At 41.0% G+C, this 19,693-nt stretch overlaps 1 protein-coding gene and 1 long non-coding RNA gene across 2 annotated transcripts in view; one reads left to right on the forward strand and one right to left on the reverse strand.

Moving 5' to 3' along the window:
- LOC114550883 (rho GTPase-activating protein 6) overlaps positions 1–15,377 on the reverse strand; it is a 72,216-nt gene extending 56,839 nt beyond the window's left edge. The window contains exon 1 of the mRNA XM_028571842.1: positions 14,716–15,377. Within this exon, the coding sequence (XP_028427643.1) occupies positions 14,716–15,207 (492 nt within the window). The 5' untranslated portion in view covers positions 15,208–15,377. The remainder of the gene's footprint in view (positions 1–14,715) is intronic.
- The window catches only part of LOC114550886 (uncharacterized), a 161,319-nt gene extending 142,003 nt beyond the window's left edge, over positions 1–19,316 (forward strand). The window contains exons 2-3 of the long non-coding RNA XR_003691776.1: positions 18,399–18,588; positions 19,187–19,316. This is a non-coding gene — a long non-coding RNA (uncharacterized LOC114550886). The remainder of the gene's footprint in view (positions 1–18,398; positions 18,589–19,186) is intronic.
- The last annotated feature ends 377 nt before the right edge of the window (positions 19,317–19,693 follow it).

Genomic DNA, 19,693 nt, shown 5'->3' on the forward strand with positions numbered 1-19,693 from the left:
TTTAACAGTAAGGCTATTTAAAAGGGACATCTATGCATGCATGTATTGTATCAGTGCTCTGCAGACAACAGGATATATTCAAATGTTTGCAGTCAACTACAAGCCTGTAAAATATCTTATATATATTAAGTGGACACATTTCAGAGGCTAGGATCAAATTGTTAGGTTTTTCCTCCCTATTCAATGCATTTTAAACGGTTTTATTTGGCCCCAGTGCTGCGAAATATTTGCTCTGCTTGCAGCTGGTATCAGCTATTGTAATGTTTTTGTAAGATACTTATGACATGGAGAGGCCTAGGAGACAGATGTGCGCAGCTGTGACTGGCCACAATGCAGCCCACCCACATGTGTACTGTGATTCATCATTTGTGTCAGTGTGAGTGTTTGTGTGTGTGGCCAGACAGTGTTGCTGAATGTTCCCAAAGTTCATCCAACTCATAGATTTGTTAGAAGCTCACTGGCACCCTCTGATGGCGAACACAACTCCTTACATTTACTTTTTATTTACTTTCACAAAAAAACTAAATTTGCATATGATAATATCACCAAGAGCTGCAGTGGTGGAAGCAGATTTATAAGTGGCTTATTTATGGTTCTACTCAAAACTCACGGACTGACTTGGAAGGGCAAATTAAGTCATGCTATTAAAGCCATGTTGTGTTTAAATTGAATGTACTATTACACACTGTAGTTGAATACTAACATACAATTTATTATTTAGTTTCTTGTTATTGTGTGTATATGAGGCAAAAGTATGTGATGGAAGGTGGAATGTATGAACAGTGTAATGGGAAGATTATGTTCATGAAGAGATTATTTTAAAAGAATGTCCACCAGATGGCATCAAAACATTCTGATACTAACTCTTGTTCAGTATTCTCATTATAATGCCTTTCTGATTAAGAGGCTTAGGAAGTTGTTTCCTAGCATGGTTACCACAAACTTTGCGCTAAAGTTTCTCTGGCTTTAAAGAAACACACATTACATTTTAAATGGAGGTATATGCATAAACTGCACAATCCTCAACACACACACACACACACACACACACACACACACACACACCTGCAACCAGAATGACTCTCTCTGCCTCACTTCTGGAACTTGAGTGTTCCTCCGCTGAGCTATTTTTCTATTTATAGCCGCAGAGCTCCGGCTGTGTCTAAAATGCCTGCTGTCTCATTCTGTTTTGCTCCCTCACTGATGGAGAGATTTGGGAGGGGAGTTGGGGTGGTGGGGAGAGGTCCTCCGGTTTAAATCACTTTGCTTTTCAGGGGCCGAATCATATTTATATGACAAGGATTTGCTTTCCTAGAGGCTGGTGAGACAGGCTGTCACAAAAGAGAGGCCTTTGTCACTTGAGTATTGAGTATAACATGACTTCATTTCTAATCCTTACACCCTACTGACCTCTTGACCCTTAAAAGAAACTTGCAGCAGATGTATGCAGCTAACTGACTCCTCGTTCTGTTACTTCAATTGATTTGCATTTCTCGCTGTACTGAAATAAAAGCCAAAGTTTGTTTTTCCCCGAAGACAAGTCCAATTGAATTCAATGTTGGCCAATTGTTTGAGCCCAAGTTTGCTCCCAGCCCGGCTAAGGGGAGCGAGGAGATAAGACACTGGGAAGATGGCTCTGAAGTGAACACAATTAGAACAGCAAAAGTTCCTTAGGAGAATACAGTTTGAAGCCATGCTAGTGCAACTTTAAGCTGCGGTGTGAATTAGTTGGAAGGAAGCTTACTAATGACTTTGCTAATGCCAAAGCTCATATTATACTTTGCGCGTCTGCACTGCCAAAAAGGGTTTCCCAAAAAGTTTTCCCATCCGCCCGTAGGCTATCTGCACAGAGGCTAACTGCACATGCGTGAACATGCCTGGTGATGCAGACACCCACTGTATAATAAACACCATCATGTCCATGTCCATTTTGGAATATATCAGGGCTACAGCTGAAACGATTAGTTGATTAACAGAAAATAAGTCTGCAACTATTTTGATAATGAATTATTCAATTCAAGCAAAAATGCCCAAGAATTTGGTGTTCGCAGCTTCTTTTGATGTTTTGTATTGTCTACGAATGGAATTTCTGCCTGAGAGGTCCTCAAAAACAGCTTTTGAGATGGAAATTGAGTTTAGTGAAAGAAAAGAAGTAGAAAGCACATAAACAGTTGTCTATAAAAAATTGAGTTTTACACAGCAGTTTGAAGGATGACACGCCCTCAGCTCCTCTGGCAGGTCAGTTCAAAGGAGCCTCCATGTCAGAGAACAAATTGCTGCATGCTTTCAGTGCAGTCTTTGGAAGGGCAACGCTGGACCTGTCCAACAAACACAGGCTGTGATCCCAGCTTGGTTCTTGTTTCTTCAAAAGTAAAATCAAGCTGGTGTGATCTCATGCTTTTGCTTCAGTTGCTGTATTTAGCATAAACTGGAGATTAGAAAGAAAGGGTTTTTTGGGGATTTTTCTGTCCAAATGAGAAGGAGAATATTACCAGGAGATGTCTATAAAAGTGAGTCAATAAAAGTGAAGAATGGACAGGAGTAAGCTAATGAAACCAGACAGAAAAGGGATGGGTGGAAGAAGAGTGAGGAAGAAGTTGGGCGGTCACTCAGTCAGTAGCCACCCCTCTTTCTGTAGGAGCCCCAGGGCCTCGGCATGAAGCTCTGACCTGGAATGTCAAATAAATAATTCACTAAACCTCCCACTGAAGGGGACTCAGACACATAAATGAAGGGGGTGCACCACGCACAATGCACAATTTCTCCAAAACATCTATCTATCTATCTATCTATCTATCTATCTATCTATCTATCTTCAAGTATTTGAGGGTATATTTGATCAATACACTTGATTCAGCGAGTGAAAACCACACACAAAAGTGTACACACTCACAGGTATTAATTAAAGCTTAGCTACGCTAAATCCTGCATGTGTGAGCAGAAACATTCAGTTAATCCTTACTAAATACAGCATGAAACCGTTTTATTCAGTAATAACTAGGCCTGCAAAGGAAGGCATGACACTTAGGTCAAATGCTTTGCGGTATATACAAGAAATGAATATACACAGAACAGACTGGGCAACCACCATGGGTAAAACAGGAAAAGACTTAGTAGAACAACAGAAACAACAAAGAAAGTTGATAGTACATATTTGAGAGCTGTAAGCAAGATGACCTAAATTGCACTCAGATGTACCAAGTTCACAGACCCACATTCGGATGAAATCAAAAACAATATTGGATTTTATTCCTTTGGGCTCATTTTTCAGCAATGGGACAGGATATAAACATGCAGTATCCTCTTGATATGCCTTATGAAGATTGTTGCATGCATACACACACTCGCTGAAACACCGATATCCATTGCCCTGAGCAAAATGTCAGGATTGAAAAGCTCTCTCGATTGATATCATTTTAGAGATCAGCAGAAAAATTATGTCAAACGCTATAAAGTTGTCCACATTCATGATGAAAGTCAATTGTGGGACTGAAATGATTTGAGGCTCGATGCTGCTAATATTTTGCAGAAATTAAAAGCTAATTCTGGTTTATTAAAACTTATTAAAAAATTTTGTAGTTTTGCCCATCCTTTGTATTGATTATGATAACATCGTGCTCACCAACTTGCTGAGATCTGGGAACATGGCGACAATGTTGCAACAAAGTCAGACTGAACAAGAAACATGGACTCAAACAGGCCTTCCTGGATGGTATGTCCTGAAACATGCCGCCATCCATGCAGAATTAGTTTTCGGTCTGAACCTCCATTAAGTTTAGCTAACCTTGGTGGTTGTTTAAATGGCTGATAGTCTGATTGCTAGTGTATCTTACCCCATCTGATGGCTTTCTCAGCACTTAACTTGGTGAACACAATGTTATTATAACTGACAGAAATGATAGCCCAAACTACAATAATAAGACCCCAGAAAGTGGCACAGTGAAATCCGTCTGTGTGTCCTCACGTAATAGGTGGTTCTTGAGGCGCGGTTACTACTACTCGCAGGGCTAGTTGGTGAATTACAGTAGCTGGCAAGCTGACGGCTAATATAGCTTTCTAAGCTTTCTTTCTCTCCAGCTCTCCATTCCCACAAAGGTCAGCCATTTGTAAGAGCATCTGAGACAAGGTGCAGAAGCACATTTCCATTGCCAACCCTGTCCCCTAAAAAATGACATCCCTATACAACTAAACTGCATTCTCAATTACGTTTCTAGGGAAACCTATTTTCACATGGATTACATTAGTCCTCGTACTAGCAACAGGTGCACGTTGTGAAACGGTCGCACGTGGTTAACGCTGAGAATTGAACCAAAACTACTTGGTTAGGTTTAAGAAAAAACAAGGTTTGGGTTAAAATAAGTGTTGTGTTATGTAACTTAAGTTACGTAGTTAAGTATGTTACATACGAGATGTAAGTTAAGTATATACGTAAGTAAAGCACGTTGCGTAAGTTAACTTAAGGACGTAAGTTAAAATAAGTCAACATTGACTTTTGGTTTCACACAGGACATGAACATGGGTCTCCTGGGTGTAAGTCCTGATTGTTTGACCCATCCATCCACCTCCTACTGTACCTACGCACACTTTTAACGTAGACTTTGATTAGAAACATATTTGTAATACGTCAAAAACAAAACATGTTTCCCTCGAAATGTAATTCAAAATGCAGTTTAGTTGTATGGGAACATCATTTTTAGGACACAAGGCTGCTGTTGCTTATCTGATAATGATAAAAACAATAAACTCTTGCTGCTTTTCTTATTGCATGTTTCTTACTAAATGTATGGGAGGGAAGTTAGCAACCACAGCATTAAGACAACATTAAAAACCCTTATATACTCAACCATTTTTTTTCCCGTTTCTATCTTACTGTTACTGTTCCAAGATTAGACAAAGGGAGGGTGCATTTGAAGATGTTGTGAAACGTTTTCCCCCAGTGTGAGTATCATATCACCGAAGTTTACACTGATGGAGACAAATACATAAATGGGAAGTTGTAGACTTAACACACCATGGCAAATGTGAGAGGATCTTATCCATGCTTTCCCTCTGGCCCATGACAAACCACATTAGAGAGAACATTAGTGGAAACAGGGGTCACTGTAATGCATGTGCGTACACACACACACACACACGCACACACACACAAACAAACAAATACACAAGGGGATGGCCATTTTTGCCTTCAAGACTGAAAAGTGTACAATTAGATCATCCACCAGCTGCCTTCGGATTCTCTACCAATCACACAAAAACACATTCATACACACTGAACGTAACTCAACACTGTTGCTTTCTCACTGTAGGAGAGGGTTTAATCTGCACCAGACAGAGAGATTCTGGCTGCGGAAATTAATGTTTACTTTTCAGATGTCTCTATTTCAAACTGCCTTTTTTTTTTTTCTCCTTGTTGAGAAAACATCCCAAAGGATATGTGAGATTGCTAAACCTAAACACGGCCAAAAAAAACCTGCTGTTTCATATGGTTCTTTTCAGCGGAATATCATGCTAACTTGTCAAAGCAATTGCCCCGTGAGCTATCATGTTTCTGTGCACAAATGAGAAGAAGCTTAAATTATTCTTCCACATACATTTTACAGTGGGATGGGGTCTGGAGTAATAGTCATCGGAAGAAAATGTTGATGTCACGTCCTATTGGCCTCTAAACTGCATTTCACACTGTGTGCTCTGCTATGGTAGTTTGTCTATGGCATAAAGATAGATTGCTTTACAGCACAAAATGAGAAAAGGGCGCTTTTTGAGAAATCTGTGTTTCGTGAAAAACCAATATAAAATGTGTCCTCTTTAACAGAACTTATGAATTTTTTGCATTCATACTGGCAAAAACAATGGTTTGAATGAAGTGTACTAGTACCAAAATGCACCGTTCCCATCTCCGAAAACCCCCCCAAAAAATAAATATTACATCTTTGGAAAAAAAGTTTTGTTTTGGCATTTTAACATGAAATATTCATGATGTAGTTGTCACAGATCTTGTATAATTTGTTTGTACAAAGTGAAAAGTTACATAATAATAATTCCATACTAACAAAATAGTGCACTGTCACAAGCATTTATATACTATACAGTTGTATTAGTGAGAGCAATGTGTTTTATGATGATCCAAAGATAAAGTTCAGGGTAACAGCATCGCTAGCTTACAAACGTAGCCCCAATGCCTACACCAGAGCTGATGTGCACCTCCTCTAAAATGCGACGACACATTTGGGGCTGTGGCGTCGAAAGAGATATCATGTGGGGAATCTGACACTGAACTTTAAATCAAAACCTGCACAGTAGGTGTCTACGGCAGGGCTGCTGTACCCACTGCCATAACCCCTTATAAAGTAGATATCCAGCTTAACACTGTAGTGAGATAGAGGCTACCAACCGTCTCCTCTGGTCTCTCATTTGTTTAGTGCAGATATACCAAGCTACCACAACTGCTTAGAACCACAGAAACCTTAAGCCACTCACATGCATCTTTAGCTCTTTACAACTGGCTTACGTTTGCAAAAAAAGAAAAGAAAGGAAGAATAGGATGGTCCAGAAAGAGTGGGCCTAACTGACCAATTAAAGAGAATTTCACTAAAGCAATTATATGATGTTAAAGGTGCTCTAAGCGATGTCACTTTTTTTTTTTTTTTTTTTTTTAGGCTACAAAATTTTTTGTCACATACAGCAAACATCTCCTCACTATCAGCTAGCTGCCTGTCCCCTGAACACACTGTTAAAAAAAAAAAACGCGGTCTCTGTAGACAGCCCAAGCTCAACAAACGGCAACAAAAACAAACTGCGCCAACCTGCACCACGAAACATAACAAACAGTGTTCCAGCCAATAACCGACAAGAAGGATTTTGGGTTTGGGGGGTCAATTTGACTCAACACGGGAAACCTCACCCGGCCCGGACACGGAAAGATTGACAGATTGATAGCTCTTTCTCGTTTCTACCGGAAGCACGGTAGGGAGGGGACGGGATGAGGAGGAGGGAGGGGCGAGCTAGCCTCAGTTTTGTTTGACAATACTTTGAACGTTAACATCGCTTAGAGCACCTTTAAAGATGCAACTACTCCAGCTGAAAGAGCATGTTTAATAGTACAGTACTCTGTGTCTGTATTACTCTGAACCAGCAAGTCTATTTCTGTTCTGTCTTTGATAACAGAACTCAGTCTGGTCTGTCAGTTAGTTGTACATATTAATAACCAGGCCCATTAAACTTAATAAGGACCATAATCAAACTACAGCTGTATGCAGACCCACATTCAGAAATCCAGAGCTTTTCCCTTGAGGGGAACTGTACTAGCACATGCTGCAGAGTGGTCATCTATACCATAACTAGGGATGTTTCGCAGAAAGAAACAACAGGTTCATTGGTGTGTGTTTTTTCTAAAACTGTTGATTTTGCAGCTTCAAAGTGACCACATAACTCATTCTGATGAGACAACACATGCAAAGGGAAAAGTCACCTTAAAATAAGAGACATTTCTAACGGGAACAGCATGAATTCTAAAAATGATCTTTTAAAGCAGATGCAACTGTGACTTTAAGACTACAGTGAACAGATCCAAATCATAAACTACTGCTGTAAGCCAAGAAAGTCAACCTGCACTCCATCATAGTTTCAGTGTTTGGACAGAAGCTCTTGCAACAGCGTGATGACATCCTTTACTTGACTCCTTGATCTACATTATGGTCCTCTCATACTGCGCTTTTGCTACAGTGATACTGTTTGGTTAAACCAAAATTGAAATTGGTGAGCCTTTGCAAATTTTGACTGAACTGTCATAAGGTAGTATGAAAATGTTCTTTTAGTGTGCATTTTGGTACGAGCATTCCAAAGACGTCAAACCATCAGTCTTATTCCTCCAGCTCAGCCTCCTCACTCTGAGGGAACTTAGGGAGGAAATCAGGGAGGAAAGGCAAAATGAAAAGCTGTTAGGTTCACGAGTTCAAGCCTCTCCATTTCCTAGAGTAGAGAAAATATATTGCAAAGGGAATCTTGCATATATGAATTTCAAAAGTACAGTTTTTACTGCTGAGAAATGGATGTTTATCTTCAATTCAATAGTTACATTTGTGTTTGTGATTGATGATGCAGCAACTAATCATAAAAGCCTGGGGCCGAGCATGTTTTCCTAGGAAAACATGGGGAAAAGTATGAACTATATACTGTATGTGTAGCTTGTTTTGTGGTAATGACGGGAATGTGAATATGCAGGTGAAAGGGGGAAACAATAGGGGGAGAGGAAGTGATATGCATGATTAATTGGTAATGACCCAGCCCCAGAGAGAGCCTTTCAAAATGAAGTTACAAAGCAGCAAACAATGACAAGAATGTCAGAAAAAGCAAATAGACAAACAAAGATGGACAAAAGTAAGGGGGAAAATCCAAGCAAGAGTATTGTCATGAGTAAAAGCAAATCTGTTAAGCAGAGACCGAACATTGTCAAACAGTCACTGTCTGTCTCAAAGAACAAGTCCTCCAAACCATATGGCGATATAAGTCATTCCCACCCTCTAAAACGACTCCTAAATTAGCGCCCCTAATAGCAGTGGCAGGAAACGCGACCCACAGGAGCGTTTTCACTCCTCATATTTAAACCACAGAACGTAACGCTGCGGTTTTAAACACGGTCGCAGTTCAGTTATGTTTAGGCACAAAAACTCCTGGGTTAGGTTAGAGGAGGACAGTCTCGTCTGAAAACATGATTGTTTGGTATACATAGAGCATGGCGATGGAGACGGGGCTTTCTTTTCAGCATAAAACATTAAATTGCCATCCTCTATGAGCATCTGGCAGCTAAGGATGGATGACCTTTAGTCCTCAGTCTGGATGGTAGAGCTGCCAAAGGGCTTCGGCACGACAATCTCTCGGTGCAATCCAAAGGTAACAAAATGTTAAAATCCACTGTAACAAGTGACCAGTGAAATGTCTCTTCTCCTGATTCTGATCAGAAGCTGCAGTATTGATTTCCAATGCTCAGAATGTGTTTCAGTGTTGTTAGATGTTTCTAAAATGTGGACCACTTATGTAAAGTCCTAACAGCTAGCCATGACCTGTGTCAACGCCCCAGCTTTTATGGTTTCATAGCATAAGCAATGGCCAACATGTGCAGCAGTTCATACTGAAATGTTTCACAAAACATGCATGATTTCTGATAAATGAATTGTTACGCTTTTACAGGATGAGTAAGCTTGGAACACAAATGTTATTTTATTAGATATTTCACATATCACGAGGGGGTTCGATCAGAATACATTACAGTAATGCAACACAGGAAATTCTACTCAATAGCCAACAAACTGTCTCCAATCGATTTAGGAGTCTAGTGATAGTTGTGTTTAGTTATTAACATTGGAGAATGAAGTAAATGTTACTTTTAAAGCACAACGGGGCCCGTTGCAGATTTAGATTTGGCCCGTATGTCAATTTGGGTTCACAATACATTTTGGCCCACCAAGTTGTGCGCCAAACCAAAAACACAGGAAAGTGTTTTTTAAACTGCAATTACCTGACCATTCAAAAGCAGAATTTGGCAGATTTGCCGACTCTGAGACTCAGAAATTCCCCCAAAAGCAGAGAGTTTTAATATTCAGGCTGTGAAACTAAATGCTAAATTCTACGATGGCTAAGGAACTCTTTTGATGACTTTTGTAGGGCTTCATGTCAACAAAAATGCGACAAAAAGCGTACAAAAATGTCTGAGAAAGCCACAAAAGTCAGAACAAAACCAACAAAAGTGAGGTAAAAAGCTACCAAAATGTTTAAAAAAAAAGTGACATGCAGTAACAAAAGCACGTCAATAAACTCTCCATGTCTGGCCCTCGGTGGGATTATCTATTTCCACTGTGGCCCTCTGGGAAAATGAGTTTGACACCCCTGTTTTAAAGGAAAGATTTCCAGTTTTTCTGTACCACTTTTACTGGAAGTGCAGATAAAAAAAACCATACTTGGTGATCCTAAGGAAGCAAATTTATATAGACGAATCTCAAAGAGTGTTTCTCTACTTCTTCACTGAGCTCTGACAACTCTGACGTATTTAAGCAAACATGCATGAACATAAATCGACATGGGGGCATCTAGAGAATTTTAAGAATGGTAACCTGTCAGCAATGGCGATTCTAAATGTTAGCATTCCGAATGAAGTTGCAAAGAAACTCCCGCACACTGTCTGCCTTGCAAAGATAAATCTAATAGCTGGCAACGTTTGGTTCCTAGACCTTCATGTTTTTTGTTGTTTTTTTTGCCTGATAAAAGTCTGTTACCGAAACGTTGCCAGCTATTAAATTTACCTTTGCAAGTTAGACAGTGTGCGGGAGTTTCTTTGCAACTTTTGATGTACCCGTCCCTCTCCGACGCACCTCTCATGTGCAAAGTCATGTTCTGTTCTTAGTATTCTGGGTGAAGACACCGGTCAAATACAATTGAATTTTATTTATTGTATCAAATCATAACAAGAGTTATCTCAAGACACTTTACAGATAGAGTAGGTCTAGACCACACTCTATAATTTACAAAGACCCAACAATTTCCCACGAGCAAGCATTTGGTGCAACAGTGGCGAAGAAAAACTTCCTTTTAGGCAGAAACCTCGGACAGACCCAGACTCTTGGTGGGCCGCATCTGTCACTGCCGCTTTGGACACAGACACTGATATACCGATATAGAGAAATATGATTCATAATAATTATAGCAGTTGGAATGATGAACAGTGGCAGTTACAGTAACAATAAAGATAGCGGAACTATGACTAGAAATAATAGTTGTAGCAGTTCAGGGCGTAGCGGGACGATGCAGGGTGTAGAAGGGCGGGGGGACCTTTTTTTTTGCTGCTCAGAAAACCAAAAGAAGCATCTTGCATTAAATTCATCTCAAGTAGGAAACCGAAACAGTGATCTTCCAAATTCCCAGTTGCCATGACCACGGTTCAGTTACAAAGTAAATATTGAAATGGAATTTGCTTTGTGCAAACACACCGAAATAACCACCCGCTGTATCATCGTGGGTGTCGCTAAACCAATCAAAACGGATCAAGTTTGGGATCAACACTTTTTGCACACTAGCAGCTCTTTAGCCTTCACGACTAACAACGTTACTTGATTAAATTACACGAGAGGCCAGAGCAAGCGGACTCATTTTTTTCCTTTCCTTCACTTTTCCTCTAACTCCACTATGTGTTAGCAGCTGAGGATTGCGCTTGTGGAGATAACATCGCCAGAACGCAAAGCTCTGACCTCAATGAACCATTCCACTGTTATCAATCATTTAGTAGCAATAGTTGTAGTGTTTTTTGTAAATGGTGGAGATCTCATTTTGGAATGGTTTTCTTCACTTAGTCCCTCTTCTGAAGTATTAGGGTAAGTGGCTCTAAAATAGACTGTACAATGTCAACATTCTGGCGCCCCATAAACAACCAGGATTAAATTAGCCGAGCACGGTTTCCTCTCCGAGCCTTCGTACGTCTGTGTAAGCGCACATGAGCGAGATATTGTCGCAAAGGCAGAAAGACCGCTCAGTGTATGTATCACACGCTGAAGTTACACATTCCTGTGTGTTCCTGTAAAAACCTATAACGTTTTTTACACTTGTGCTGTTTTGCAAGAGCATGTGGGTTTGACACCCAACTCCTAAATCAATCACTCCACAAGAACCATTTCCAGTCACTGACCCTCCTGCTGTAACAACACAGAGGGTACTTTCAGAGGATTCTTCTTCTTTTCTTTTTTTTTTTTTTTTTTTGCGTCATTGTTTCAACATCAACAACCTCATCATGGAAACATAGCTATTAAGTAATCATGGCCAATATAACTGTCAAACATTGCTTTTTGTGTAAACCATTACACCTCCACTTTGTTTCTGTCTCTTCTTCCTTCCACTCTCTCTCTCGCTCTCCCTCTCCCTCTCTCTCTCTCTATGCCTCTCCGTCCATATCTCCCTCCTTAAAAAGGCATAGCACGAGACTTATCAGCACACGTTGACACACACACAAACACACACACACACACACACTGTCTTTCTGTATTGATAAACTTCAGACAATGTCTTTAGTTGTTTAATGCTGTTTTTTTAATCCATTCTATGAATTGAGACCTAACTGTATTCTGTTAATGGTTCAAAACTATTTCAAAAGCTGCTTAAGTCTAATATTGAAATGAAAAATTGGTGGTTTCAGTATTGCGGTTCCAGAAAATGTAAAAATTACATATATAAAGGATTTTATCTATCGTGATTCGGCCATAATCTGACTAAATTGCTGCAATTTATGTTAGCCCGCTATGGAAATTAACTTGCAGAAAGTTGATTCATCATTTCACTGCCACCATCTTTTGAGTTATTTCATCATCACGTGGTTATGGAGCTGAAAGCTGGAACCATTTTGATAGCTAGACAGTGAGCAAATACATTACACAAAACAGGGACAATTTCAAAAAAACAAAAACAAAGATGAGGATAAACTGGGCACATGCCCAAGGTCCCTGGAGTCTGTCGGCCTTGAGGATTTTTATAAGTGGGTAGAAATGTGTTAAAGGACTTGTTTACTGTATATGGGAGTATGCCTACATGTAAATAAAAATGTAATATATTCATGCTTGTTTGGGTGTTTTGTGAAGTAGGCCATTAAATTGCTTGCTGTATGGAAATTAAAGGTGCTCTAAGTGATGTTGGGTAACGTTACTTCTTGTTGACGTTCAAAGTATTTTCAAAAAAAACAAGACCAGCTCGCCCCTCCCTCCTCCTCATCCCGTCTCCTCCCCCTCCCTTCCGTGCTTCAGCGCACTAACCCCCCAAACCCCCACCCCCAAATCCTTCTTGTCGGTTATTGGCTGAAAAACTGTTTATGTTTGGTGGTGCAGGTTGGCACAGATTGTTTTTGTTGCCATTTGTGGAGCCTGGGCTGTCTACAGAGACGGGTTTTTTTTTTTTTTTTTTACAGTGTGTTCAGGGGACAGGCAGCTCGCGGATAGTGAGGAGATGTTTGCTGTATGTGACAAAAAATGTTGTAGCCTAAAAAACGCGTGACATTGTTTAGAGCACCTTTAATTTTAACATGAAAGAACACCCTCCCAGTGTGTGTCCCTCTGATAACCTTTAAAAATAGTTAGTTTCACCTAATCGACCTGCGCTGTGGGAAAAGGTCATGTACGTCTATGGAAAACCTTTCCTTCATTAAGATATCTGAATCAAACTGCTCTTTATTATGTTAGGTGCTTGTTAGGTTTTGCATTTGAAAAAAAAGCACATTGTCCATTACATTCCAAACATAAAGTCTTTGTTTACACTTAATTTCAGGATTTTACTTTACGGCCCAGCAGACCAGCAACACTTCTTGGCTCAGTATTTTTAAAAACACTCTGAGGGGCAATAACTTAATGGTCCAGATTGTACTAATGACTCCATACCGATGGCCTCATCTTATCCTCGGTGGGCCGTAGCAGGGGGTGGGGGGGAATCAGCATGGAAAACAGAGTTGCAGCGGTGGGAAACTGCTCAGTGAGAGCTTCTTGACATCTCCGAGAGGGAGGAGAGAGACTGTGGATGTGTGTGTTGGAGAGAAAGAGAGGCACAATGCAAGAAAGTGCAGAGAGTGAAGCTGGAGCTGCTCTTTGAGATAGGAAATGATGGGAGAGCTGTTTGAGGGCCACATGGTTTTGACCCTGTGACCACTTGCAGTCGTGAGAACCGAGTCCCGGGCCATGTGTCCTTAAGTCCCTCACATCAGCACACACAGGGCCTGCTGCACAAGTAAAATACATATTGGCAGAAAAAAAAGAGTCCACACAAGAAACTAGGGAAATTATTATACCTTCTCACCAGTGCATCTGGATTTGGGCCAACAATGCAGCCTATAAAGGCTGCATTGCCTTCCCCTTATTCACACTCAATTTGAAGCCTGTATGAAGACAAAAGCCTAATGACGTCACAGTAGGAGCTTTAGCTTTCCCAGACGTACTTAAAATGTGACTCTTACAAGGACTGAAAACGCAAGAAACAAATCCAGGTAGAAGTGAATCAGTGCTCCCTCTTACCCCTGCTAATTACCCATGTGCCCTTGGGCAAGACCAAGACAACTGCTCCAGTTGTGGTGGTTTGATACTGGACGGCTTCCAGGTGCAGATGTCAGTGCAGGGTCAACACTCCCTCTTCAAAAACCCATAAATCTTCCAGTTAGGCTCCACCATCTCCACACACACACACACACACACACACACACACACACACACACACACACACACACACACACACACACACACACACACACACACACACACACACCTCCTCAAGTCATGATGTCTGATTGGAGGCCCAGTAAAATTCCAGGCAACTTTCTAGGTTCAAGGATAAAACATGCATTTTCCAGTCTGGCTGTGCTGAAAAGAGATTTTCAGCAGATGTGTCTTCTGTCATGCAGTGGGGATGCCATGCTTCTAGCAGAAATAAACAGTCTGCTGATTGCTTTTTCTAATTGTTCAAGAAGCTGTCATAGAGACTTGCTGGTTCGAATCAAGGGATGGAGTTGGACCTCAATTATGTTTATACTGACATACAGCATACATTTTAGTATGCAGGATCTTTGCCTTGTTGGTTGCCTGGTGTCCATATGTTTAGCATTGCACTGAATACAAATTACCTGCAGCATGATTGCCTTTAAAACCACAGAAGAAACGGATGCACTGCACTGGAATCAAAGTTTGAAAAAAAAAAAAAGTGTACCTCTGATTTCCACACCACGTAAGCGTGAGAGCTGGACGGCTGCACTTTCTTCTGAAGCCACCTCCGCGGAGAGAACAGAGTGCCAGTGCTCCCGGACGGCGCTCCACTGGGCCCCCTCACCAGAAACGGTAAATCCCCGGCGGTATTCCTTTTGGCACGTTTCTCTATATCATAGTCAAAGTGGAAGTTGGAGGACGGAGAAACATCCAAAGGTATGGAAGGAGAAGAGAGAGACGGGGTTATGGGCTCCTTTAGTTTAGGAATCTTGGTGCGTAAAGCCGGTTTCACAGCCAAGCGCTCCGGAGACACAGCTGCGTCCGCAGCCGCCGCTCCAGAAAACTGTGCGCCACTCACTCCCTCGGTCTCGGTGTCGTGTCTTATAATAGCGGGGTCCAGGCTCCGGGTTTGGCGTAGCCTCCGTTTGGTTATGGCTTTGGAGGCAGGAGAAGAGCAGGAGAAGACGTTGTTGAGAAGTCCTTGATTGGCAGACATGTCAACTTATTTTCGATCTCACATGAGCGCTGCTCAACGCGTCCCTACAGCTATAAGACAAGTTTAGTGTTTCCCCATCAAAAGGAAGGTCCAAGTAGAAGCTGGTGTGGCGCTGGAATGTGTTGCATAGCTGCGCAAAGTGAAGAAAGAGCGACTTCCCTGCACGTTGGTCATTCCCAAACTAGAGTGGAGTGAGAAGACTGTGTGTGTGTGTGTGTGTGTGTGTGTGTGTGTGTGTGTGGGAGGGGGGGTTATAACTTGAAATCAGTGCTTGCATATTATTTTTTTTACTTATTAACCAATTCCATGTCAAACATGACATTATTAAGCACTTGGGTTTTATTTTTCAACTCTCCAGCTGAGTTTACATTTGAAAAGTCAACTTTAGACCCCGATGGCACCTCTTTTTCTTTGGTGATAAAATGTAAATGACCTCCAGATGATCGTCAGTGGGTGTCCACTAATCTCATCTACCGAAATCCATTAAGGAAAAGCATCATTTTATCCGTATTTGCCTGAAACAATTTACACAACTTTGCCTTTGCAATTAAAATGGGTGAGATGAGTTTCTATAATTAATAAGCTCATTTTCAATAAGCTAATCATTAGGCTACACAGCCACGATAATCAGACAGGCAGAATGTGATGCACACAGACAGACAGACATTATTTAGCCATGGATGAAAATAGGCGTATTAATCCTTGTCTCCCATTAATCCACTTTGCTGTCAGGCAATAATAGGCCTATCAGTGAAGCCTGCTGTGTGCTATTATTAGCTGCACAATAAGTGAGCCATAGGATTAATAGTCAATTCCTTTCTTTATACACCTGTGGCTATATTCTCAACATTTGTTTACACAGATGCTTGTGGAGGGGCTCAGTCATTTCAGTGTGTTAAGATGGCTGTGTGAGTGTGAGCGAAAGAAATACACTGCGAGATGGGGGGAGAGAGAGATGGGGGGGGAGAGAGAGAGAGAGAGCAGGAGCATGTGTGGCCGAGTGTGTGAAAGTATGGGAAATAAAAAGAGACAGCAGGAGTCTGGAAAGGAGGGTGCCGGACGGCTGATAAAGGAGCTTATGAAGCTGCTCCGTATGACACACTCACAAACATACACACAACACAGCATGACATGACACTGATGACACTCTGCACAGCTGAGATAGATTTGACCCTTCTAAAAACAGTCTGCGGGGGGACAGAATGAAACCACAGACTGGTGAAAACACAGAAGCAGGTTATTATAGAAAGAAAACAATGGTGTTTTGCATTAGTTTATAAAAAGTCAATGGAAAGAAGCCAGCACTCCAGGCATTATTGCTCTGAACCGTGTCCTCCTCCATTTGGGGGAAAAAGCTAAAAACAACAGCCATGCAATAATAGGGCATAATTGCAAAGACATTATACAGACATGTTCCCATGCCACAGATTTAGAAAGTATAGAGCCTTGCAGCATTCTTGACTTCAATGTGCTGCCTTCAAGCTCTTTGTCATAATGTTAAAGACAATCTGGGCATTGCAGTACTGTATATGCGTAACCATGGACAACAGTTAATGTGAAACAGTGATCATTTGACATGACTGTCAAAATATATCAGACTCGGTGAGGGTCAAGGGGAAGGAGCATAAATCAACAGGGCTACACTTCAGCCAGTCACGTTCCTTACGCACTGTCCGTCCATATTTGGTATACAATAGTAGAGCAGTACTTACTGAACCATTTTAAGCAAAATGAGCTTAGATTCGGCTACAGCTGTGGAGACATTGTTTCCTGTGCCGGGGATCGGTGTACATTTCATTGTCCAAGCCTGTTTGACAGATATGAATGAAAAGGTCAGGAAACAAATCAAATTGCAGAACTATATACGAAATAGGAAACAAAAAAACAGTAAATACAAGGTCTATTTTCATCCGTTTAAGACATTTGTGGTGGAAAGACAAAGGAACGGTAATATTCCAGATTTATTACTCCAAACAAATAAATAATCAGGTGTCTTAAATGATTAAACTCTGAGATTAGAGAAGTAATTGAATATGTTTGCAAGCATTCAGGCAGTCTTATATAAAATCACACACAGTATGCAGCCCCCATGTTGTTCCAATAGAGGAAGATTAGATTCTTCTTTTACTGTATTTTGCCTTAAGTAATACATAATACATGTATTAAGGGTAATTAAACAAATGGAACAAAAGCAGTCTGGTGGTGAATTTACAATGAAGGCAACTTAGTTTCATGTAGACCAAAGTCACCCAATTTTGGACCTGCACTTTTAGTTTTGACCAACCATGGCATTTGACATGCTCATGCTTATTCTCCTCTTATTTTTAAAGTGCTGTAAATTACTAAATGTGATGGCTACGAAAAGTACGTTTTGTGCAGCTAAAAAGTACTGAATCTGAGTTTTTTTGGCAATGTAAAGAGCAGAGCTGTTAAACTTCCCTATTAAATTACATAGGGAACATAACTTACATATATGAAGAATTACTGTAAAATTACTGTAATCAACATTTATTTTTGCCCTTGGCCTTTCATGTAGATACATTTTGGCCCTTTATATGAAAGAATTTGGGCACCTCTGAGTTTTTTGTGCTGGTATACTGACATCTGCTGGCAAATGTCTGAAATTGCACTACTAGTAAGGTGTCCTTGAGAGACCATTTCAACTTATTGAATTGCGTTGTTCATGCCGCCTTCAGTGTTCTGTGAAATGTTGGGAATAGAAGATGCACATACATAAATGATCCAACAAAGCAGCAAATAGTACACGATGTATGAAGATGGACAGATAGATGTGCATTAGTGTCTTTCTCTGGCTCAGTCTAGCCAACTGGCCTTTACTTGGGTCTTGATGAGCTGCAGCATTTATTCACGGTCAAACTGAAACCTACGCTGTTCATTTACTACCATTTCCTCTCCGCTCCGATCAGCCAATATAGTTTTGGTATCGTTATCGAAAGATCAACTGGCTCAATAAACACATTCAATGTTTAATTTGATTAATAAAATAATGGTGAAGATGGGTTTTTATGTTGTATTAAAATTCAACAAGCAATTTGTTGTATTTTAGTAGAATACAGAAAGTAGCAGAACTGATTTAGAAATTGTGTTCTATTATATTACATTGCTATGTCGGTTTGTATTTGATGAATTTGATGAATCGTCCATTCAGCCCTAATCTCTACTGTCTTCAGATGATGTCGGTCGAGAGAGAGAGTGGTGAAGTACACTGAACTGGAGAGTGAGGCACCCTGGGAAACCCAGAAGCGTCCCCCCACCCCCCCTCCTCCTGATTGGCCCAGCAAAGGCCTGGTGACCTTTGACCAGGTCAGCTTCTCCTACAGCACTGAAGGACCGCTAGTGCTACAGAGCCTGAAAGAGAAGGTCAGAGGACCGAATACATCATGTTAAACCTAAGCTTACATATTAGACCGGATTCTGCTTTTCTCTGCGTCAGGTTGGTAATGCGGGTAGAATAGGTGCTGGGAAAAGCTCTCTGGTCCTGACCTCAGAGATCGGCCCCCACGACCTGCGCAAGAAGATGTCCATCATTACTACTATAGTCAAAACCATACGGGACAAGTTCAGAGAATGCACCGTACTCACCATCGTCTTACTCATAGATTCTAGAAGAGTACTTATTTATTTTTTTAAAGCATGGGGTTTACAAGATGTTTGCAACTGCTGCATAACGTTACTTTTCTATAGACACCATTTTGAGAAGCGGGAGCTGAAAACACACAAGAATTAAGATCAGGCTAGACATGTGTTGATCCCTAGTGTAGAAATTCCAGTATTGCAACAGAAATAAGTAAATACAGGCGAAAAAGCAATAGCTGCTGCAAGATTGATACCTCTTATGACTGTACATTAAATATGGACCAAGAGCTGCAAGTCAGTTAGTTGGAAGCAGGAAGCAGGGGGGAAAATTCTCACACAAACCAATTTTTTTATAATTGCCGGAAGTTATTTGTGTCTCTAGGTTCTAGATGCAGGGAAGATGCATGCCTATGATGAGCCGTATACCCTGCTTCAAGATCCAGATGGCATCTTTTATAAAATGGTTCAGCAGACTGGCAAGCAGGAGGCAGCAGCTCTGCTAGAGGCAACTAAACAGGCAAGTTTTACTCTCTTACTTTCTTTAGATTGCTTTTACAATGTGAAAAAGTTTCATCTTAAGTGAATCTAACTTTGCAAAAATAAAATTCTTCAGGTTTACAACAGCAGAAGCCATCCTAGCATTGCAAACGGACATGCAGACGGTAACTTGGTTACCTTTGAGACAGCTCTGGGAGCTCAGGGAGGACCTGACTTTGCCACAAGACTTGAGAAAGTGCCGGGGCTCGTACTGCGCCCCTCCAGCCTCTGGTGACAGCACACAGGGTCTGATAGGAGGACCCCATCCACTCCAGCTACTGAGGAGACAGGATCTGAAGAGGCTCAGTGGGGCCGCGAATGGCTGAGCCTAATATACACACATTATGCTGTT

Source organism: Perca flavescens, chromosome 24, assembly GCF_004354835.1.
Source record: "Perca flavescens isolate YP-PL-M2 chromosome 24, PFLA_1.0, whole genome shotgun sequence".
Taxonomy (NCBI): Eukaryota; Metazoa; Chordata; class Actinopteri; order Perciformes; family Percidae; genus Perca; species Perca flavescens.